At 56.0% G+C, this 22,167-nt stretch overlaps 8 protein-coding genes across 8 annotated transcripts; 4 read left to right on the forward strand and 4 right to left on the reverse strand.

Annotated features, from left to right (window-relative positions):
- Nucleotides 1-830: 830 nt before the first annotated feature.
- PG986_002714 (uncharacterized protein) lies at nucleotides 831-2,570 on the forward strand (the record flags this gene model as incomplete). The annotated part of the gene is made up of 1 exon (XM_066838936.1): nucleotides 831-2,570. The coding sequence occupies one exon, from the start codon at nucleotides 831-833 to the stop codon at nucleotides 2,568-2,570; it is 1,740 nt and encodes a 579-aa protein (XP_066704000.1).
- Nucleotides 2,571-3,058: 488 nt separating this feature from the next.
- Nucleotides 3,059-4,740, reverse strand: PG986_002715 (endo-1-4-beta-xylanase; the record flags this gene model as incomplete). The annotated part of the gene is made up of 7 exons (XM_066838937.1): nucleotides 3,059-3,114; nucleotides 3,214-3,627; nucleotides 3,657-3,812; nucleotides 3,918-4,043; nucleotides 4,141-4,251; nucleotides 4,307-4,444; nucleotides 4,533-4,740. The coding sequence occupies 7 exons, from the start codon at nucleotides 4,738-4,740 to the stop codon at nucleotides 3,059-3,061; spliced, it is 1,209 nt and encodes a 402-aa protein (XP_066704001.1).
- A 1,650-nt stretch (nucleotides 4,741-6,390) lies between these two features.
- Nucleotides 6,391-7,411, forward strand: PG986_002716 (uncharacterized protein; the record flags this gene model as incomplete). The annotated part of the gene is made up of 4 exons (XM_066838938.1): nucleotides 6,391-6,591; nucleotides 6,667-7,036; nucleotides 7,077-7,160; nucleotides 7,239-7,411. The coding sequence occupies 4 exons, from the start codon at nucleotides 6,391-6,393 to the stop codon at nucleotides 7,409-7,411; spliced, it is 828 nt and encodes a 275-aa protein (XP_066704002.1).
- A 199-nt stretch (nucleotides 7,412-7,610) lies between these two features.
- PG986_002717 (FAD/FMN-containing dehydrogenase) lies at nucleotides 7,611-9,536 on the reverse strand (the record flags this gene model as incomplete). The annotated part of the gene is made up of 1 exon (XM_066838939.1): nucleotides 7,611-9,536. One exon carries the CDS (start codon nucleotides 9,534-9,536, stop codon nucleotides 7,611-7,613), a length of 1,926 nt encoding a protein of 641 aa, XP_066704003.1.
- A 1,709-nt stretch (nucleotides 9,537-11,245) lies between these two features.
- On the reverse strand, nucleotides 11,246-11,623 carry PG986_002718 (uncharacterized protein; the record flags this gene model as incomplete). The annotated part of the gene is made up of 2 exons (XM_066838940.1): nucleotides 11,246-11,370; nucleotides 11,428-11,623. The coding sequence occupies 2 exons, from the start codon at nucleotides 11,621-11,623 to the stop codon at nucleotides 11,246-11,248; spliced, it is 321 nt and encodes a 106-aa protein (XP_066704004.1).
- Nucleotides 11,624-14,256: 2,633 nt separating this feature from the next.
- PG986_002719 (fkbp-type peptidyl-prolyl) lies at nucleotides 14,257-15,115 on the forward strand (the record flags this gene model as incomplete). The annotated part of the gene is made up of 4 exons (XM_066838941.1): nucleotides 14,257-14,437; nucleotides 14,518-14,600; nucleotides 14,704-14,806; nucleotides 14,862-15,115. The coding sequence occupies 4 exons, from the start codon at nucleotides 14,257-14,259 to the stop codon at nucleotides 15,113-15,115; spliced, it is 621 nt and encodes a 206-aa protein (XP_066704005.1).
- A 1,060-nt stretch (nucleotides 15,116-16,175) lies between these two features.
- PG986_002720 (High-affinity potassium transport protein) lies at nucleotides 16,176-18,735 on the forward strand (the record flags this gene model as incomplete). The annotated part of the gene is made up of 4 exons (XM_066838942.1): nucleotides 16,176-16,412; nucleotides 16,546-17,815; nucleotides 17,876-17,920; nucleotides 17,999-18,735. The coding sequence occupies 4 exons, from the start codon at nucleotides 16,176-16,178 to the stop codon at nucleotides 18,733-18,735; spliced, it is 2,289 nt and encodes a 762-aa protein (XP_066704006.1).
- A 514-nt stretch (nucleotides 18,736-19,249) lies between these two features.
- Nucleotides 19,250-21,266, reverse strand: PG986_002721 (DNA polymerase kappa subunit; the record flags this gene model as incomplete). The annotated part of the gene is made up of 3 exons (XM_066838943.1): nucleotides 19,250-19,717; nucleotides 19,764-21,149; nucleotides 21,252-21,266. The coding sequence occupies 3 exons, from the start codon at nucleotides 21,264-21,266 to the stop codon at nucleotides 19,250-19,252; spliced, it is 1,869 nt and encodes a 622-aa protein (XP_066704007.1).
- Nucleotides 21,267-22,167: the final 901 nt, after the last annotated feature.

Below are 22,167 nucleotides of genomic sequence, written 5' to 3' on the forward strand. Positions count from 1 at the left end.
TTAAGCATTTGCCCTGCATTGCGATCTTGCCAATTGAACGCAAACAATCGTTAGGTTCTGACTGACTGTCACTTCCGCAATGGGATTTCAACCTTTTCTCATTGCTGCGTAACCTCACATGACATGCGATTGGCATACCAACCCCTGGCAAATGAAAGAGTCAGTTTTTGTCGGTCAGCCCCTTCTGGCGGCTCAACCACACTTTTTCAGGGGCGACGATGAGGGTACGTTAGCAGGCCCAGGTTGGCCTAGATGCTGGACATCAACCCCACTTGGTGCGCAAACCCCGCGGACGGTGGTGGCCTGGGATCCTGGATGGTGGCTGCAGCGAGTGCCATCACAGTCCGTCCAGGCCAATGCCTACTTCATGTGCGCTGCAGTTGTCTGCAGTGTACCGCAGTGTACTGCAGTGTACTGCAGTGTTTTGTTTGCGGGCAAGTCATTGGATTTCAGCCCAGCCGAGCCTAGCCCGCGTTAAACTGCCCCACCAACGGACTGAGCCTGACTTGTGCCCCGTGCCACGATGCCATTGGAATTGATTGCCATCGCATCAGGGATTTCTCCGGCTTTCCTTCAACTTCATTCATCAATTCGTCAATCGCAATCCAACCTTCTACAACCTTCCCTGCCCAGGCCATGTCATAACGTCCAACCCGCTCCTCACGTCATTGCTATCTACACATACAACCTATAGATCACGATTGTCGCAATCGTCCATGGAGACCGGCTTTCCTTAATCGTCCGCTCAAGTTCAAGGTTGAATGAACCAAGCCCGTCTTTCGCAATAGACTAGACCATACAGCATCCATTCTAGATTGCTGCTTCACAACATGGCTGACGCCATTTCGCCCAATGACCTGAGGCATGAGGCCGAGGTCGTCGCCGAGCATCTGCCAGAGAGCCATGGATACGTTTTCGATGCTACGTCAGACGCTGGGAATATCGGCAGATCGTCCACTCCAGACTCAAACCCGCATGGTGAGATATCATCACTGAAGCTGCCGGGCGGCGACATACATCGTGATGTCTTCAAGACTGCCGCTCGCGTCAAGATGCACAAGCGAGCAGCCACTTTCCACCATCCGGGACAGGCGCCTACCTTTGACGATGACGACCTCATGTCTGTTGGGCAGCAAATGGGTCCCGGCGGCTTTCGAAGAGCCTACATCCAGCAGAGACAGCAGCATCTGGCCGCCAGGATGCCCGTCACCCGTAACTTCGTCGAGTTCTTGGATCTGTATGGTAGCTTCGCCGGTGAAGATCTTGCCGACTCGGATGACGAAGCGGTGAGCTTCGAGGACGACGAGGAGGCGACTCCTGGTGCCGCACCACGCCCCGCGACCGAGACTCGGCCCCTGCTTGGACGTCGTAGGAGTACCCGCGCCCCCAAATCTGCGACTGCTGGTACTACCAAGACCTTCTTCACCTTGCTCAAGGCCTTCATTGGAACCGGTATCATGTTTCTGCCAAAGGCCTTCAGCAACGGAGGCATCCTGTTCTCGAGCATCACCATGATCTTGGTGGCGGCCATCTCCATGGTATCATTCCACCTGCTGCTGGCTTGCAAGACCAAGTACCCTGGCGGTTACGGTGAGCTCGGTCATGCTATCGCCGGAAACCGAATGCGAGGCCTGATCCTTACATCCATCACCATGTCCCAGCTTGGCTTCGTCTGTGCCGGTATCGTCTTCGTGGCCGAGAACATTCTCTCGTTCCTCGCGGCCGTGAGTAGGAGTGGCGCCCCTCTATCGACGTCCTCCATCATTGTCATCCAGATTCTCATTCTCATACCATTCGCTTGGATTCGAAACATCTCCAAGCTGGGACCGGCTGCCCTCTTCGCCGACATATGCATCATGATTGGTCTGGGATACATCTACTACTACGACGTCGCGAAGCTCGCCACCGAGGGCATGGCCGAGTCTGTCGTTCTATTCAACCCTGACAGGTACACGTTGATGATTGGCTCCGCCATTTTCACCTTCGAAGGCATCGGGCTCATCCTTCCCATCCAGTCATCTATGGCGAAGCCAGAGAAATTCGAGTACCTTCTGGGAAGCATCATGCTCATCATCACCATCATTTTCACCTCGGTCGGAGCTCTCTGCTATGCAACGTTTGGCGATGCTACGGGCATTGAGATAATCAACAATTACCCGCAAACCGACAAGTTCGTCAATGCGGTGCAGTTCCTCTACTCGCTGGCGGTCTTGGTGGGGAACCCTGTCCAACTCTTCCCCGCTATCCGAATTCTGGAGGGCAAGTTCTTCGGCCACCATTCGGGCAAGAAGAGCCTCACGACCAAATGGATCAAGAACCTTTTCCGAGCTTCCATGGTCCTCGGCTGTGGATTGGTCTCCATTGCTGGGGCTAGCAACCTCGATAGATTCGTGGCTCTCATTGGGTCCTTCGCATGTGTGCCGCTGGTCTACATCTACCCTCCATACCTGCATTACCGTGGCATCGCCACCACCAGGACCGAGAAGATTTGCGACATTGCCCTAATGACGCTTGGCCTGGTCTGCATGGTCTACACCACGATTGTCACGCTTGTCAACAGTTTCCTTTAGATGCATAGCGCTGCTTTCCCGGAGTTTTGTCGGGTTCTGAATTTTTGAATTTTTGGCATAGCGGATTCCCTCGCTCTAGATTGTACATGGAGATTTCAAGGGCAACAAAAAGTCGAAGATCAACATCACATGGTGGGACCAGCTCTTGTATTTAGATACATATGCAGCTGAAGACCGTCAATGGCGGTTAGTCTTTCAATCAATACAACTACATCACAGCTCACAGGATGCTTTGGAGGCCGTCCTCGCCCTCTCCGAACGCGACCAATTGCTGTCGATTTAGGCACTTGCCCTTCTGCGTCTTCACGTATCGGCTCGGATCTGGCGAGTTACTATTCGTATTTTAAGCGGACCTGATGAGTGAGAGCCTAGGTTCGAAGGTCCAAATACTCCTGTTCAACTCAATTGGCAACCCCAACTACACACGGTTCATGTGTTCAGTCCGCCATTCATTCCACATAGCTTTCTACACACACTGCCAGTAATAGTCATTGCTGAACTTGCACGTCAAACCCGAAGCGCAAGTCTTGCATCCGCTCCAACCCTGGCCACCTATTTCGGTTTTCGACGTCAGCATCTCTTCCATCGTCATAAAGTGAGTTGCATTGCAGGAGAGGAAGTGTGACTTTCTTCAGTTACTTACCGCATTGCGCCCACTGTGGAGAAACACAGCCACCCCCACCATTGCCAGCGGTGGTGGTCGCGGGCGGCGGCTGGGTTGCAGTGGTGGTGCTGGTCACGAGCGTCGTTGTAGGCACTGCTGTTCCCCCACCGCCGCCGCCTCCCGACGTCTTGGCCGCGGCCAGGATGCTGCTGATGGCCGAGTACGCCGGCTTCTTCTGGTAGTTGCGGTCGTAGAGCAGCGCGTCGCCGTTGCCGGGGAAGGTGCCGGGGACCCACGAGTGCGCGTCCGAGAAGCCCCAGGTCGTGATGCCGACGCAGCCCTCGACGGCGAGGCAGGCCGCGGTCACGGCGCCGTAGTCGGCGGCTTGCTGCTGCAGGCCCGCGGAGGTGGCGGGCAGGCTCGGGAAGCGGATGTCGAGCTCGGTGAAGGCGACTTCGGTCGCGCCGGCGTCGAGGTAGGACCGCATGACGGATTCGAGGGTGGCGGCGGAGGGGATTGGCCGACGATGAGGTGGGCTTGCATGCCGACGCCGTCGATGCGTTTGCCCGCGGCGCGGACGAGTTGGACGATTTTGACGGCGCCGCGGTGTTTGGGGGAGAGGGTTTCTAGGTTGTAGTCTGGGCCGGGCGGACAGGAGGAAGTCGTTAGCGGTTACGATGGACAGACGATACTTGCGACAGGGAAAGGTAGGGTAGGTGGGACGGGCGATCATGACTACTTACCGTTGTAGTACAGCTTGGTGTTGGGGTCGGCCTTGGCGGCGGCGTCGAAGGCGATGGCGAAGTAGGAGTCGCCGAGGACGCGGAGGAAGGGGTTGTTGCGGTAGCTGCCGTCTTCGTTGAGCGCCTCTACATTTCGAGCGAGCGGGCGATCGAGTCAGCCCACGTCTTTTCTATCGAACTCATCGTCAAGGGGCTTATGCATGTTGGAGCACCAGCTGCGTACCATTGACGACGTCCCAAGCGTAGCACTTCCCCTTGTAGTGGCCGACCACATTGGAAATGTGGGTGTTGATGACGGACGTCAAGGAGTCCTTGTCCCAATTCCCGTTCTGGACTGTTTGGGCTCGTCAGTCGCCATCCCCGAGGAAATCATGGCAGATGCAACGTACCCCATCCGGGAAGCTGGGCGTACCACACGAGGGTGTGGCATCGCAGCATCTGGCCGTGCGAGCTGGCAAAGTTGGCAATCTTGTCGCCGTTGCCGAAGGTGAACTGTCCGCGGTTGGGCTCTGTAGCGTCCCACTTCACTGTTCGTCCGACACGCAAGACCACGTTAGCCATGTCCCCATACGAGGTTGTTGAAGATTAGGGGCGCAAGCTGTCGGGGTCACGCACTCTCGTTACCGGGGGTGGCTTGGCCGAAGTCGTTGCTGTCGCCCAGGTACTTCTGCTGGCTCGAGTCGTTCAGGTCCTCGCCGTGGATGGCGGTCCCGAGGTACAGCTTGCCGGCGGCCTTGGCGAGCTGGTTGAGCTGCGCTGTGACGCCACTGCTTAGCGCCAGCAGGGCCGTGGCGGTCACGGCTGGGCTGTTGAAGAGACGCATCGTGAAGGAGTGACTTGGCTGTATCGCTTTCTTGGCAATGGGATGGACTTGGTCGGAAGTAGTGACAGCTGATCACTTCACGTTCGCACACGAAAAGGACTGGTCTCTATTAGGCGCAATCGCACCCGTCGACTATATATATGAGAACATAGCTACGATCGCTTCGACTCCTGGTAGGCGAGGCGGAGGGAGCTCCGTGCGGTGGTTGGTTGGTGGACAATCGCGGTCTTCAGGCTAATGACGGACGGCCTGACGAGCCTACCTTCATTAGTGAGCCATCTCTTAGCAGTCGGTACATATACCAGTCCCCGAGCTGACCATTCGTGCGCCTAGATCTGGGTTGCAATTTATATATATCTTCTCATCTTGGATCCGTATAGTACTCATTTATATGTGCCGAAGGACCCTTCCCGGTCGTCTAGTTGTGACCTACAGTGGGTAGGGCGGGACAATAGCTCTTAGCGAGCTCTCCCCGACTGCCCCTGGCCGCCAATGAGGCTTCGGGGCGAAGAACCCCAGACTCTTGGCGGCCTGGCATCTCTGGTGGAATTTCCGCACGCCAAGCTTTGAGTACCACGCATCGGGTGGGGGTGGACGGTCCGTCTGCGATCACAATGGCGTTAGTGCAGTAAGTGTGCGTCGCATGAATGCTTCGTTCTGGGGCAAGATACGGAGTCTGCATCCTCCGCATCGTTTGACGAGCCGAGTGTTCCTGGGGTACAAATGTCAGGCGGGCCTACTCCCGGCGACTTCTCCGCGAGCAAGCTTAGACGCGACAGAAGTCACACCCGCTCAGCTCGTCATAAGCTATTCAATTTGATCGTTTGCTCTGAGGTCTCATCATTAGTTTCTTCTATACCACTTTCCCCAGCCTCTATTTCTATAACATTTCTATAGTTCATGTTGCGTTTTGTGCTGTGCAACACAGTCGGAACGTGAAAAGTCCTCGACAAGAGAACCTGCGATTTAGACTTGATTCGTATCACTGATCTGACTTCATATGTACACAGAGCAGACATGGTCTTTCATCGAGATAAACCAAGTCACGCAGAGCGTGCGAGGTTGGTCTCATAGAAAAGTAGGGTACAGGTCCTGAGAACCCCTGGGACCGTTGACCGGGTGTCTTTACCTGGACACTGCAGCCACCCAGAAACTTGGCGTCAACAAAGGAATTTTTCGAGGCAGACACGGTGGGTGCTGCGTGTCTTGGGTACCAGAGCACGACAAGAATTTACGGGCTGCGCGAGAGTCAGCCAAGCTGAACATGTATCACGCCCCTATCAGTTGATTTCTGCATATTGGATCTTGTATAAACTTGCTTTTCCCGAGTACGGACTCAATCCTCAGGCACACCTACACGGTGTCCAGCATGCTTTCAGCCTTCAGCTCGAAGCAGCCGGTCAAGCCACACTGCTCCTTGCATCAACGAGGTGTTCTAAGCCCTTTGAGCGCAGCTGAATGACTTTAAAACATTCCATGCTCCTTTCCGTTTGCAAAGCCATGTACCTTTCTAAGCTACTTGAAGCTCGTCGAAGGACCTCTTGCCAACCATGACACCGTTTGGAGCTCTGCTAATCTACCAAGAAAAATCTTCCTGGCAATTTCCTCCGACCTATCAGCTACCAGGCCAAGGACACAGCCTTAGACAATATGGAAGGCCCTCTCTATTTCAAGAAGGATCGGAACGGCTTCGAATACAAGTCCGTGCCGACTAGCGACCCGATCCTACAGATACTCTCTAGCGATCAAAACGATCCCTCTGGCAGCTCTCCAGCCGTGTTCTGGTCGCCCGAGAACCAAGACAAAAAGGTGGCAATCTATGTCCTCGAGAGAGCCTTCGACAGCCGATGCGTTAGTTTAACCCCCACCCCCTGACAGAGGCTATATGTGGCTTCGTCAAAATCCCTAATATCGTTTTCCAAAAAGTTCAAAGGCCACGACGGCGCAAAGGTCGAGTCCATCGACACCAAGAGACTGAGAGCCGAGGACCTGGTCGAACGCAGCGCCGTCTACGACGCGGAGCGCCCGGACGGTCCGGACAAGCACGGCGTGGCCGTGCTGAACCGCATCGGGTCGGCGCAGTACGGATCCTGCCGCGGCAAGTGGTGCCGCTGCTTCGTCGTCCGGGTCCGCCGGGCCCAGGACTGGGACACGCTGTACGACGTGAACCAGTGGGGCGACGCCATGGGCGTCATCGGGGAGCACTTCCGCAAGCTGCGGGAGCAGCACCCGGCCTACGAGTTCGCGGTGCATCGGGGTCGAACTATGGAGCTCGTAAGAAACCCCATTTCGTACAGTGATTGGAAACACATCCTCTAACAACTGTATCTCAACAGGTGTCGACTACTGGGTCCGGGGCCAGAAGGTGGAATACCACGAGGCCAAGCCCAAGAATCTGGTTGAAAACGGTACTTCTCATGGTATGTCGTACTAATTCCGTGGTCCTCCGAGTATGCTGTGTTCCGACGACTGACGGACGGCCCTGCCTCGCCTATTAGCCTGTCCGATCGCGGTGGGCGTCATCGCCTCGATGCTGTCGGCCGGCCACATCACGTCGACGAAGCCGCAGGATGTGCGGGCGTACTTGGACCAGTGCGCCGTTGCCGGGATCCGGATCCAGGGCCATCCTACGAAGCACCTGCGCAATCACCCGGGGTTTGCCAAGAAGTAAACACAAGTTGCACGGCGTAAAAGCTGTGGAGAAACAGACAATACCAGACGAGAAGTCTGGCATTTCCTCTTACGTAGCTTCTAGACAAGGAGAATAATAGGGGTTGCTTTTGTGAAAAATGGGGTGTCTATGGATTGGCGTTTACAATCAGAGTATGGCTATGATCTTGACTGCTAACAGATACCATTGATAAAGTGCATCATTTTGATCCGTTCTGTGCAAGGCTTTCGTCAATAGCGATTTGCAACTTCCCCTGACACCTAAACCTCTCGCCGACGAGATCCTCATCCTCGAACCCGACACACTTCCAGCAGTTCATCAGCCCATCCGGGTCATACTTCCGCTTCGTCTCGACAAGCCGCTCGTAGTCCTCACGGCTCCCCCACCAGGCCTCGCGCCAGTCCTGCGTGAACAGGTTCGCTTCGTTGACGTAGGATCCGCCCTTCTCGCCTGTCAGGCCCTCTTGTTGTTGCGTGAGTTCCGTGAACCATGTGAAGGTGTCGAGCCGCTCCCCATACGTCGCGTTCCAGGGCAGCGTGAAGCCGGTCGAGAGGGACCAGAGGGATGTGTACCACGCCGGATGCACCGCCGAAGTCCCAACAGCGCTACTCAAAGGTCGTCCGTACGTCTTGTTGGTATGTGCGACGAACGGAGTGGCGGCGGGTACGTAGAGGTTCCGCGGGTTCCACCTGTCCGTCGGCAGGCTCTTGAGGAAGCCCATGATCCTCTGGATCCCCGCTTCGTCCGTAAACATGTCTTTCGGGATCAGCCGGCTCGAGATGAAGCGCGCATTGCCCGCCGTCTTGGTGGCGCCGGGAACCACGTACTTGTTCCACGCCGCGAGGTAGTCGGCCAAGACCTCGACGATGCTCGTGCCGCCGTGCGCGAGGACGAAGTCGGACGCCTCGCGCATCGACGCGGTTGCGGCAGCGGTATCGCGGAGGTTGGCGATCGCGGGCAGGGGGTTGAAGTGCGTCAGGTACAGCCCCGCGACGTGCCCGCCCCAGCCCTCGCGACCCCAGCGCAGTGAGCTCCGGGCCTGGAGCTCGATCCATTCCAGCACTGTCTCGGTGGGTGCATCGTCGGGCAGTCTCAGCGAAGCGACCGCGATCGGCAAGGGGCCCGGCTCGAGCCGGTGCGTCGCCTCGAGGACCACGCCGAACGCGCCCCCAACGCCGCCTCCCCGCAGCGCCCGGAACAGCTCCGCGTGCTCGTTACATGCGGCCACCACGCGCTCCATGCCGTCGGGTGTGACGACTCTCATCTGGAGTATGCGGTCCGCGCCCAGGCCGTACACCGGCGCCAGCGGCCCGTGGCCGCCGCCCAGGATCCAGCCGCCGCTGAGCGCGATGGTCGGGGAGTAGCCGCCCAGGACGAGGCTGTCGTACACGGCGGCGAAGGCAAATGCATCGCCCGTAGACTCGCCCGCCGCGACGGTCATGGCGCGCATTCCTTTAGCCTCAGCGCTGCTGCACCCATCCGGGACGAAGCTCTCGTGGAAGTCCATGCCCTTGAGCCTGTGCATCCACAGCATCAGGGCGTTTCCGCCGGGCCCGCCGTTATTGCGCGTCATATAGTCATGCCCACTGTTCTTCACGACCAAGTAAACGCCATCGCTGTCGCGGTGAGCGCGGGCGAAGTCCAGCGCCGCGACGACGTCGGACGCGGACTGCACCTCGACGTAGTACGCAGGCACGGCCCCGCGGCCGCACGCCGCGCTGGGGCTTGGCAAACAGGGTGGTGCTGTCGTGTTGGCGGTGTCCAGGATACACTGGTCCGCGGGGTCCGAGAGGCACATCTCGCTCTGCGGGTTCATGTAGCCGGCGGGCCGGGCGTCGCGGAAGAGGTTGGTGGTGTAGTTGCTGCGCACCGCGGCGCAGGCCGCTTCGTCCACGGCGACGGGCTGGCCGGCGAAGTTGTGGAAGCATTGGCGTGAGAGCGGTTCGGATTGGCGGAGGAGGCCGGTTAGGGTGGTGTTGAGGGATGTCCAGATGGTTCCGGAAGCGGTTGATGCCGCTGCTGCTATTGAAGCTGCGAAGATGGCTGTGATAAGCAGTATAGTGCTTACCCATGAGTACCGTGTGCCTATCACCGGGAGTGCTTCTCCAACGTGGGAGAGTTTCATGGCGTCTGTCACTAGTCAATATATGTTCCAGTCAACCTACAATCAATCGCCTGTAGCTGCAACAGTGACTCCAGCAACTGGGGAAGGGCATTCAGGCTCTGGGACATGATGCTAGATCCCGACTGGTTTGTACCCTCCTCATTACCAGCTATGCATGTTGCCAACCCCGCATCCGAAATCAGGGCATGAGCTCAGCAACCATCCATGTGAGCAAGATGTCTTATATCTGCATGTCACGTCCCGTATACGGCCGGAGGGTGTGGTAGAGGCGGGGTATTGCTGCTGCATCGTGGTGGGTGAGACAAGAAGCATGCATGGGTTCGTAGGGCGATAGGGAAATAATACCCCACGCGGCACCTTTGGAGTCGACATGTCCAATCGGAAGGTTACCTGTCGTATGCGATATTCCTTGGATCATACATACGTACATGCACGCACGCCATCTGTATGCGATATATGTAGGCAGGCATGGTCCCCTGCTGCGTAGAAGCACCGGTCGGCGGCATCTATCCGCGCTGCCGACTACATGCCACGTAATGCAAGCCACAAAGCCACTTTCTAGAAGCCATTCGGGATGAGATAGGTTAAGTAGTCATTGCCATTGTCGCGGCTCCAGAGTAGTGGGATCCGGTGGCAATCTGGGCGCTTTCTTATGATGGGCCATGATGTCTCTATTTCGTATTGACAGCCGTCTCCGTCGGCTTGGCATATTGATTCGCTCGGAGCACCATGTACGGCAAGAGCCATACGCAGCGGCTTCAAGACATTGGACGTAGCGGTATCGGTGGTATTCACCATAGATAAGCTGACTTATACTCGACTAAGACCATCAAGTTCAATGGCACGTAAGCGCCTTTCAAAGCTCATGAGAGTCGGTCGTGGATGTTGAGCTCTTCTGAGGAACCGTACCATGATAAAAAGATGCGAAGCAGATGGCATTGATAAGAACGGGTGTTCTCCTTGATTATATGACATGTATGTATCTATCTACTTGTCAATGAACCAGGGGTGGGTATCCTACTAGGCACCTGTCCCACCTAAGGCAGCAACGCGTGAACCACGGGCTGACTCCACGATGCGCACTTCCTTCCCGTGCCCCATGGGTTCATGCACCTGACATTACGTAGCGCGACCGGGTCATCATCACCGTCATCTGCGCGAAGGATGCGGTTCCTGGATCTGTTCCTGGGCACGGATCCTGGATCCGTCCCCTTGTACGTGGCAGGCCACGTGTTTCGGCGGGTGATACAAGATTCCTCCGGCAATACTGACTGGCTGGTACGAGTGCCGGTCAGGGATTCTCTGGCAGGGTGATGTCCAATCGGAAGTTTGAAGGATCGCAGGATTCCCGACGACGATACTATTGGGCAATGACTAAGAGCAGCTCACATGGAATGACTCGACGACAGCGACCAGGTAGATGGAAATGCCAATTGGCAATTTGATTCTGAAGTCTTCCGATCTGTACTAGGAAATATGAAAGAGATGATAGTGGTACAGTCTATATCCAAATGCGGATTGAAGAGACATAAAAGCAGGTGACCCCCAAATGCAGTTGCCTCGCGACAAGCTTCTTGACATCTTATCCCTCCCTGGAGTCATGTATTCTCCACGTCTTTAAGTCGATCTATTTTGAAAAGCAAAACCCGAAACCCCCCGTAGTATCGTTACAAGTGATCAAAGCTGGATGGCTGATTTCTTCTTCAAGGTCAGCGGCGAGTGTTGCCACTGCTCCTTGAGTAGGACGGGGAAGGTTCGGCGCGGTCGTAGCCTCTGGCGTGCTCGTGGACGACTACGTTGCTACCAGATGTTCGAGATTCCTTCTTCTTGGTGCCTTTGGTTTATGTTAGTATCGGGTCCTTGCCTGGGGACTCATGAATGATATACATACTGGATGTGGATGATCGGTAAGACTCAGAGCCGTTGGAGCTCGAGGTCCTGCTGGAGTAGGAAGGCATGGTGGTGTAGTGTCTGTTGGACGAGCTGCTTGAAGTGTAGGAAGATGAAGAGCTGGTGTATGAATCGCTCTGGGAGGATTGGTCGTTGATGATGACAGCAGACTTGGAAGACTTCTTGCCAGATGACATAAATTTCGGGGATGTTCCAATATGTGGAAGGATGCTTGGATGTAGGTGCTGTAGATGACTGGAGGATGAGTGATCTGAGGATAGGATTGAACGCCACCGAGGAGGAATACTACATCCCTATATACTCCAAGAAGAGAGACAAAAGGAGAGTTGTATACTTAGCCCAGCGAGTATTGGATCGAGACCAATTCAGACAAACAACGTAGTAGGACAAGGTCGAAGCACTCCCGGTGAGGTCACTGCCTCCAAGGCAGAACCCAGGTATCCATTGACATAGGCCGAGAGCAACGATACTCTCCTGAGAACCCAGGCAGCGTGAGTCACCAACCGCGAAACCTAGGCGGAAAGCAGTAACGTTTGGGAGGCTTGAGACGTGAGTATAAGGCAGCTGTCTACTTGGACGTGCGAATGGGGGTCAGGTAACTACCTAGATGTGGAGCCCGGTGGCTTGTATTCTAGGCAGGATAGGCTGAAGTGGAATTGGAATAAGGATAGGAGAGTGTAAGTTGGTTCGGTAAGACATCAATTGCGAGAAATCCCCTGCCATGGCAAGTAGGCGCAGACCGGGGGGCAGAAAGTGAAAAATAGAGACGTCGGGCAGTCTAGTGGCGAAAAACAAGGTCGTCACATTCAAGAAGAAGAACCAGCGTTCATTAGATGTCATAAACTGAAGCTGGGCAGGGCTGAGGGCACATGGGTGTGGTGAGAATGCGTTTCGTGGGGGGCTGAAGATGGCCAAGCCTGTTGCGACACTTGACACAAAAGTACAATGCTGCTTGCTCGATCTGCTCTGCTAGGTAGCATCAACAGGACATGCAATGCGCTTGTAGCGAAGGTATTGGTGGCATGCGACGGGGATGCGCAAATGAAAGTCCTTGGGTGCAGGGTGACCAAAGTCCTGGAGTCATGATCGCCGCGCCGAAATGCGCATGTCGCGATGCGATCGATGCCTGGTCGCACGTGTCTTGACAAGAAACGCATAGTCTGAGCTATGGGAATCGAACTTTTGTCGCTTGATTGGCTTGACCCAATGTCGAGAATTGCCAATGGTTACAGCGGGTCGATTGATGTCTGCCTGGAGGTCACAGCACAATTTAGCAGCCTGCAAGCTCGCACCCCGGGGCAGGTCATGACTGGAAAATGGGCCATTTTAGTTGAACTGTCTTGCCGACTTAAGCGTGTCGTCCACTGTCCAGGCCCCCAAACCCGCCCAGCCAGGTGCGTTTTCGGTGTGAAATGGACAGGGCACTCTTCTTCTGGCTGACTTCTGTACTGGAAGTAGCATGTACAGTGCATGTAGAAAAACTGCCTTGCCTGCCGCGCTGGGCTCTAGGACGAGTCTCACGCAGTGACTCATTTGGGCTGTTCGCAAGCCCTGGACAAGATGAATTTGGCCCCATTGCGCTGTTGGAACACCTCTTGCAACTTCTGGGGGCGGTTGAAAGCTCTGTGGAGGGGCACGCATTTGCGTCGTTGTGAGACTTGAGCTGGAGGTTCCAGGGGCGCCATGCTCTAATTCGGGCGCGACATGTATGATATGCACACACACACATGCAGCCAGCCTCTGTGCCTTGAAGATCGTGGAAAGCAGCCAAGTACCAGCAAGAACGCAATGCAGGAACGACAAACACATGGAGATCATAACACCCTCCACTCCAGAATTGAGAGTTAAGGGTCACACACAGATCCCAACAGCCTGGTCGAAGGTAGGATCTGAAACTTGAAAGCAACACACCCTCATCACCCTCAGCTCTCCCAATTGAACAGCGTGATCACCACCTGGTTCGCATACCAGCTTCCAGGCGATTGGCCGCCTTGCTGCGGTCACAATTGCCTGGTTTTGGGGGTTTCTGAAGCATGTGAACTGGAGATGACACATCGTCATTTAGACGAGAAGAGATACCGAAAAAGACACAGCCCCTTGCTTCACTGGCTTGGTCTACCTTTTCGGGGTTGACCGACAAAAGAAAACACATTCGGCTCGAGGCTACTCGTGGCGCGGCGGTGTCGGACAAGGCTGTGTATTCCAGAGCTGAAGAACCAGGCCAGGCATGAGGAGCAAAGCTGAATCTGGTCGGAGGAAATCGACAGGACTAAAACGAAGTCGATAGGACTTGACGTAAGTAGGTTGTTGAAACACGGCCTCCCACGGCTCCAAGGTGTGGTGGTGGTTGTATGGACAGTAGGACTTGCTTCCGTGAATTGTGGTTGCTCGACATAACCCCGCATCGTTTGCCTGATCGAGTGGGCTCGAGTCCTCGAGGATCTGGTGTTGGAGAGAACGGGGGCCACATTGCCAGGCCGCTTCGCTAGAGCAGTATCGATAAGGTAACCATCCAACCATCCTAGCGGGCGGCCGGCCGTGATGCCCCTTGCTTGCTGGTAATGAGAGCACTACGACGTAATTGCCTAGCGACTGCTACGGCTTGCCCGCCACATGCATTTTGGTTCTGTGGCCAGATCACTCGCAGCAGCCAATTGACCTGCCCCGCCTCTTTTCTCCAGAGCTGAGGTCACCACCTTAAAGTTCCCATACAACAACCTCAATCACATTCTAGGTGTTACCCTGCAACCCCGAACCCGAATTACACCCTTTTTCACGACACGAACGTAACGCGACACGGAACGTAACGATGAAGAACTTGATCTTCCCCCTGTCCCTCGTGGCTTCGGCCGCCGTCGGTGCCATGGCCGCCGAGCTCAAGATCGAGGTCACCCAGGCCGTCGACTGCGATCGCAAGACCAAAAAGGGAGACGCCGTGGAGATGCACTACAAGGGAACACTGGCTGCCAATGGCAACAAGTTCGATGCCAGTATGTTCACTGTCTGAAGAGGGCGGACATCGGTGCAAGAAGAATGGAGAAAGATGGCTGACACGGGCTTCAATGTATAGGCTACGACCGCAACGTGCCCTTCAAGTTCAACTTGGGCACTGGCCAAGTGATCGCGGGCTGGGACGAAGGTCTCCTTGATATGGTAGGTTCTCGAGAACAACCCACTGGTTCCGAAATGTTAACTAACTTGCGATTTGTAGTGCATTGGCGAGAAGCGGCAAGTCGATTGAAAACCCACGAGATAGTCACGCACCCGATCTAACATAGCCTACAGCACTCTGACTATCCCCCCTGAGAAGGGCTACGGCCAACGCAACATGGGCCCCATCCCCGCTGGATCTACCCTGGGTATGTTAACGAATCTCGAATCCATGAGCTGCCCAAACTGACAGCAGCCACCTAGTCTTCGAGACGGAACTCCTCGGTATCAAGGGCGTCCCCAAGCCCGAGTCGATCAAGTACAAGTCGGCCAGCAGCACCGCCAGCAGCGCCGCCAGCGACGCTAGCTCTACCGCCAGCGAAGCCGCCGAGACGGCCTCGGAGAAGGCCACGGGAGGTGTCAAGGAGGCCGTCGCAAGTGCTGCCAGTGCGGCTGCCGATGCCGCCGGCACCATGCTGGTCGACACGGACGACGTTCAGGAGCACAACGAGTTGTAAAAAGCAGAACCCTCACATGTATCCGAATACAGCTGGGCTCTGCGTCTGTGGCAATTGGCCACTCGTGATATCACACATGTTTGGCCGTTTCAGCAGACATGATATTACATATACCCAGCTGCAATTAGTCAATATACAAAGAATGATCTGCATCAGGAGCAATGGCCATCATATCTTGGAAGAACGGACCAATGTGCCGAGTAACCCCTCTCAGTTGAGTGCCAAGGACCGCCTGTTGTCGCAATGCTACGATGTTCCGATCCATATTACAATAAAAAGGTTAGGTAATTGCTAGAGTGCCAGTTGGCGGTCCAGGGTCGTATACATACAGCGGCAGAAACCGTCCTATGTACTACCTTACCTACCCTTGAAGTTTTGTTTCGACCGTTTCCCTCGGCAGGCTCCGCCACGCCTCGCACGCTCACAATGCTTTCTTTCTTTGTGGCCGAATCGGGCGATAAAGGAACTCTAGATATTCTCCCCTTTCTTTGAGAGCAATTGATCAATTTGTTCCTAGCTTTTGGCACGAATCCGAAGAACAACGTGCTCCGTCAACCGTTGCGGCTTGCATTGCATCCAACCAACCACCCATGACCTGGAGCTTAGCGGCAACCAGCACCAACCAATCCAGCACACTTCCGTACCTTACTCAGGCCTTAGCAGTTAGCAGAGATCGCGCCTTCTGATCCGGCGGTCTGGGGGGGATCCAAGGGTCATAAAAAGAAATCCTGGCGCCTTTTGGTCTAGAACTGGGGACCCATTCTACCTTATCCAGCAATCTCTTGGCCCCAAATATTTTCCGCTGTCATTCTCCATGCTATGGCACTTTTATCACCGCTTCCCCTAAGACCCTAAAAGTTCTCTGGATATACGTAAGACACCGACCGTCGATCGCTCGCGCGGGGGCTCGCCATACATTGAGACCGAGGCTACTTCAGGCGAACGTACTTGGCTTCTCGCACTTTATTCCGGTTATGCATCGCTAAGTGTGAGGCCTTTCTTGGTTGCTTTTGCTTTAGGTCTCCCACCGGGTGTTGTGTAACGCGGGACAACCGACGCCATGAAATCGCATGATCGCGTCTCAACTCAGCGTCCGCGACTTACATCGGCCCTCGGCGGCGTTCGCTCATACCTCCCGCCGCTGAACTACATCACCCTTCACTATGCCTACTTCATCGTGGTCTGTATGGTCTTCTCACTCATCCATTGGGGGGCATCCAAACCCAAGTACAGCATTTCGTACACGGACAGTCTTTTCCTCGTCGTCTCGGCCATGACCGAAGCTGGCCTCAATACCGTAAGTTCACCACGAAACAACACGACGCCGCATCACACCGCGCCTATATCTAGAGCCATACTACCCCCAAAGACTTACGTCAACTGTCTATGAAGCAAATTGCAAATTCTCACTCACCATATTGGTCAACTAGGTCAATCTGAGTGAGATGACAACCTTCCAGCAGGTCCTGCTGTGTCTTTTGATCATGCTCGGTAGTTCGATCTGGGTTTCGATATGGACAGTGCTTGCTCGGAAACATGCCTTCGAATCCCGGTTCGAAGACATTGTGCGGAGGGAGCGTGCCAGGGCCAAGCTGGCAGTGAAACGAAACGACTTGGCGCTGAACATGCCCATCATGCAGAAGCTGTCCCGCACCTTTCGCAAAAGCAAAACGCTACCCGACAACAGCAGCCACTCGGCCGGGCCGTCACACCCGTCCCGCGGCCTGACGAGTCGAAACCCTGCTACGGGCTCGATTAGCGTCCTGCCGATCTCGAGTCCGGTCGCGGTGGAGAAGCTCTCGGAGCCGGTTCCCATGACGCATGCGGAAAAGGCCAACGCTGAGGGCCAGGGCGCCTTGGACGCATCGGCTAGCCCTTCCCACAACAATGACCACATAGCATTCGTGGATGATTTGGAGGCATCGCGTCCCAAGACAACATCGTCTGCCTACGAGCCTGGCCGCGGGATGGTTCGGAGACATGTACCTGGTTCTCGCGATGATGGCCATATCCTTGAAGACTCCGGTACAGAGATGAACCATCAACAATACCTGACTTCGCAAAAGATTGGCCGAAACGCCCAGTTTCACGACCTGACTGCGGAAGAGCGGGACCATCTGGGCGGCACAGAGTACCGAGCTCTCAAGGTCTTGTCTGTCGTCGTGCCGGCTTACTTCTTCCTCTGGCAGCTCTTCGGCTGCATCGCCCTTGGCGCCTGGATTAGTACCAACCAGCCGGGCCCAGCCAATGATAACGCTATCAATCCCTGGTGGAATGGTATCTTCAACGGCATCTCTGCCTTCAACAACTCCGGCATGAGTGTGTTGGACGCCAACATGGTCCCGTATGGAAGCTCTTACTTCGTACTCATCGTCATGGGTGCCATGATTCTTGCCGGGAATACTGCATACCCCGTATTTCTCCGCTTTTGGCTATGGGCCATGCTCAAAGTACTGGAATTGCTTACCTACGAGCACTCCTACCGAGACCTGAAGTCGACCCTAGAGTACATTCTCAAGTACCCCCGCAGGGTCTACACCAATCTGTTCCCCGCCAGGGCTACATGGTGGTTGCTTTTCATGCTCTTCATGCTTAATGGTACCGACTGGGTTGCTTTCGAGGTTCTGAACCTGGGCAATGCTTCGCTGGCCCATATCCCGATAGGATCTCGCATTATCGACGGCCTGTTCCAAGCACTTGGTTAGTTACACCATCGCCCACATGGATTAATTTTGAAACATTTCAACTAATAACTTGTAGCTGTGCGTTCGGGGGGTTTCTACGTTGTCAATATCCCTGGTCTTTGTAAGTCAACGCCCCTTGAGCAACTCGCTTCGTCAACTCAACGCGGTGCTTCCACGAACACATACTGACCAAACTCAGATATCGGCCTCCAAGTCCTATACGTCATCATGATGTACATATCGGTCTACCCGGTCGTGATTACGATGCGCCACTCCAACGTCTACGAAGAGCGCTCGCTGGGCCTCTACGCCGAGGACGTCGAAGCCGCCTCCATGGTGTCGACCACGTCCTCCCTCACGCCGCAAAACACCAACACGTCCCGCAAGCGCCGCGGGTCGACCTCAGCCGGCCTACTGAACCGCGCCCTCCGCCGCGCCCTCGGCGAGTGGCAGGGCGTCGGCGCGGCGCGCCAGAAGCCGACGGGCGCGGATGACGACGCCGAGAGCCGGACCAACTTCATCAGCCACCAAGTGCGCGGCCAGCTGAGCCACGACCTCTGGCTACTCGTCGTCGCCGTGCTGTTCATCATGATCATCGAGACGCGCCACTTCCTCGAGGACCCCGTCACCTACTCCGTCTTCAACGTCATCTTCGAGGTCACGTCAGCCTACGGCTGCGTCGGCATCTCGACGGGCGTACCCGGCGCCGCCTTCAGCTTCAGCGGCGGCATGTACACGGGCAGCAAGCTGATCCTGGTACTGGTCATGCTACGCGGCCGTCACCGCGGACTGCCGGTCGCGCTCGATCGCGCGGTCCGGCTACCGGGCGACGATCTGGAGCGAGAGGAGGAGGAGGATCATCAGATCCGGCGGAGCATTTCGGCTAGGCGGCCAAGCAGCGTGGGCGGGGATTTGAGTATGCGCGGGGCTGCTTAGTGGCAGCAGATGTTCCGGGGCGAGACTTGGTATCCGCTGATTTACTGTTCGGCTGCTGATGGGATAAGCCCCCAGGGGATTGGGTATGCTCACTGATCCAAAGTGACGGGCTAGCGATCTTCTTGGGGCTGGAAAAGCGGGTGGGAAAGAAAAGAAAGGAGGGTCATGATTTTCCTGTTGCTCTTGCTCTGTATGATGCTTGTGTGGATTGGCGATCATATATACCTAGATACCATTGATAGACTTGGGGGCGAGCGAGGGTGCTATGTGTACTGACCCGTATGACTTGATGATACATATTATAGACTTGGGAGGGAAAAGTCCATTAGGACTCTTGAAATTGGAATGAAAACACTCTAGGCATAGTAAAACTACGGGCTTCTACATCAACACGAAACAAAATCAAGCACTACAGATCAAATTCAAACCCGTGTTTTACTGTGAGAATCATGTTTATCGTCTATATATGAGTATGCTATGCAGAATTCATGTCTCATTATCGTATATACACTCGTCACCCGAAGAACAGCTTCTTCTGTCTCGGGTCAGCAGCCATACCGGCCGAACGACCGCGCTTCTTGTCCGCCCCTCCTCCTGTCTTCTGCCTCTTGGAGTCCGGCAACGACTCAAAATTGGATGATGTCCCAGACGGACTGTTCGAGGCGCTGTCACGCTGCACGGCATCGCGGATTGTCTGCCTCGACAGGCACAGGTCGATGTGCTCGTTGAACTGCCGCTCGTTCGCGGCTTGGGGGCGCATGCAGATGGGACAGTCCCACCACGTCTCTTCGACTGGGGGCGATGTGACCTTCTTGCGTATTGGTGTGATCTCTTTGCCGTGGTGTCTGTAGTTCTCCTTGCCCTCGTCTTCCAGTGCGCCTCCGCCAGTCTGGGCGTCTATCTGCCCCTCTAGTTCCGCATCGTTGCCGTACAGAGCCTCTTCGGGCCATTCTTCCCATTCGCCGTCCATGATGCTAGTGGCCTTCCGCTTGGCAGCAGTTGTGCTCGGCTCCGGGGAGTCCCCAGACTCCGAGCGCCGCAGGGGGCCGGCTCAGGCCAAAGAAGGCGGCCGTGTCGGGCTTCTTGGTGCTGACGAGGTTGGTGCAGCGCAGGCCCATGAGCCGCAGCTTCATGCCGGGCACCTCCTGCATCAGCTTCGTCAGGATCGGCAGTGCGTAGTTGTACAGGTCGTCAGCCAGGTGGATGGCCTTGGGCGTGACGACCTGGCGCGTGAGCACCTCGTACGTGTGCAGCTTCACTTTGAGGACGAGGGTGCGGCCCTTGCACTCGGCGCGCCGCATGTCCTTCTCGAGCTCGTCGGCGATCCAGCGCAGCTTATCCTTTAATTGGGTCGGGTCCGCCATGTCGCGGAACGTGCTCTCGGTCCCGACGCTCTTGCGCTCGTAGTCCTCGGCCGGCTGGACATTGGTGCGGCCGAGGCCCAGGTGGCACATGATGAGGAACTCGAACGTCTTGTCGCCGAAGAGCTGCCGCAGCAGGCGGCGGTGCTCGTAGATGTCGCCCCAGGTGCGGACGCCGATCTCGAGCAGCTCGCGCTCGAGCACGCGCCCGACGCCGTTGACCTTGCGCGTGGGGAGGTCGCGCATAAAGGCCATGACGGCGGCGCGCTCGTTGGGGAGGCGGTACTGCCCGTTGGGCTTGTTCATGTTGGAGCAGATCTTGGCCAGCTTGGCGTTGGGCGCGATGCCGGCCGAGACGGTGATCTTGGCTTTGGCGTGCACCTCGTCGCGCATCTGTTGTACCGCCTCGTCGGGCGTCAGGTTGTGCGTCGTGCAGTACTCGGTGATGTTGAGGTAGGCCTCGTCGATGCTGGCGCTCTCGAAGCGGGGGTCGTAGTCGGCGAGGACGGCGCGGACCTCGTGGGCTTTCGCGGTGTACTTTTCGAAGTTGAGGGGCAGCAGCAGGATGTCGGGGCAGAGCTTCTTGGCGACGAAGCCGGCCATGCCGCTGCGGCAGCCGAACTTGCGCGCGACGTAGTTGCAGGTGGTCAGGACGCCGCCGCCGACGGCAAACGGCAAATGCTCGAGCTCGGGCCGGTCGAGCAGCTCGACGGCGGCGTAGAAGGCGTCGCAGTCGACGTGGACGATGTACTGGGTCAGGTCGCGGCCGGCGTCGAGCTGGGCGAGCAGCTGGTCGGCCTGGCGGGTCTCGCGGGTCAGGTCGAGCTTCTCGAGGCGGCGCTTCTTCTCGAGGATCTGGGCGATCTTTTGCGTCAGGATCTGGTCCTTGGCCTCCTCGCGGTTGAAGAACTTGGAGCCCTTGGAGGCGTTGTAGATGACCTCGGAGACCTTGCTCTGGTCGACCGAGCCCTGGCCGGCTTTGGTGAGGGAGGGGCCAAGGAGGGAGTACTTGAGCGTGCCGTGCTCGGCTATGGTGGCGGCGGCTTTGGCTTTCTGTTGGTCATCGTCGTCATCATCGCGGGGGGTTTGTTGGTGGTGGGTTCGGAGGTTCTGCCATTCTCAAGGAGCATGGGGTATCGAGGTCGCTTTAGGCACCCCTGAGGGATGCATGTTCAAAGAAAACGCTCTTGGGAGGGTTGAGCGCAATCTGGAGAGTGATTGAAGATGGAAGCTGCTATACGATGATGCGCGATGGCAGGGGGTATCGTGAAAACGCGTTGTTGACACCAGGTCAGGTGATGACCATTTAGGCAGCCTACGTCGTAAATGCATTTGGTCAATTAGCCTGCCTCCTTTATTGCATAATTGACTGCCCCTCACTGGAATGCCGCCCGACCGGCTGTTAGCTAGGTCCCGTCGCCTAAGACAAGGCCTAGCTAGGACCAGCGGGAAATTCCCCTGAGCCTCATCTGCACTACTACACCTACCAGGTACGCTTCATATTGGACGGCATTGGTCGGTTCCAATTGGCCTTGGTGAAGGAGTACAGGCCAATTGAATCCATGTTTTGGTTCTCTCAGCCTTTGGAGGCTGTCAAATGTTTTCAGACACTTCGTAAAGGTCCCAGCCATATTACTTCGTGATCTCTCTGGGCTTGGAAGCTTGTTGCCAGCCGTTCGGATGTCATGCCACATGGGCGGCTCAGCGGTTCGCATGACAGAACATGCGATTTTGGGGCCCCAGGAACCCTCAACGCTAACCTCCACAAGATGCGCTTCTGTACCAAACCGCCGTGGGATATAATATGCGATACCGTCGCTCTACATATCTCAGAAGGACATGAGCACATGGGCATGGCGATCCCTCCGGTGGCAGTCCATGGGATATACCATGCTTTTGCTTGGCCACTGGTCCGACTTGGGTCGCCGTAGCCTGGGCAGACCGGGTCTACGAACACCCTGTCTGTGCCTTTGGATCGTTGAAATAGGTGGCGGTGGCCTGTCGTAGAAAGGACATTTCTATTGCACATATAGTTATCTTTAGACTACATTGTTATACCATTTCAGCAATC

This window comes from Apiospora aurea (assembly GCF_038362705.1).
Source record: "Apiospora aurea strain CBS 24483 chromosome Unknown utg000002l_segment0_segment0, whole genome shotgun sequence".
In the NCBI taxonomy this organism is placed as follows: domain Eukaryota; kingdom Fungi; phylum Ascomycota; class Sordariomycetes; order Amphisphaeriales; family Apiosporaceae; genus Apiospora; species Apiospora aurea.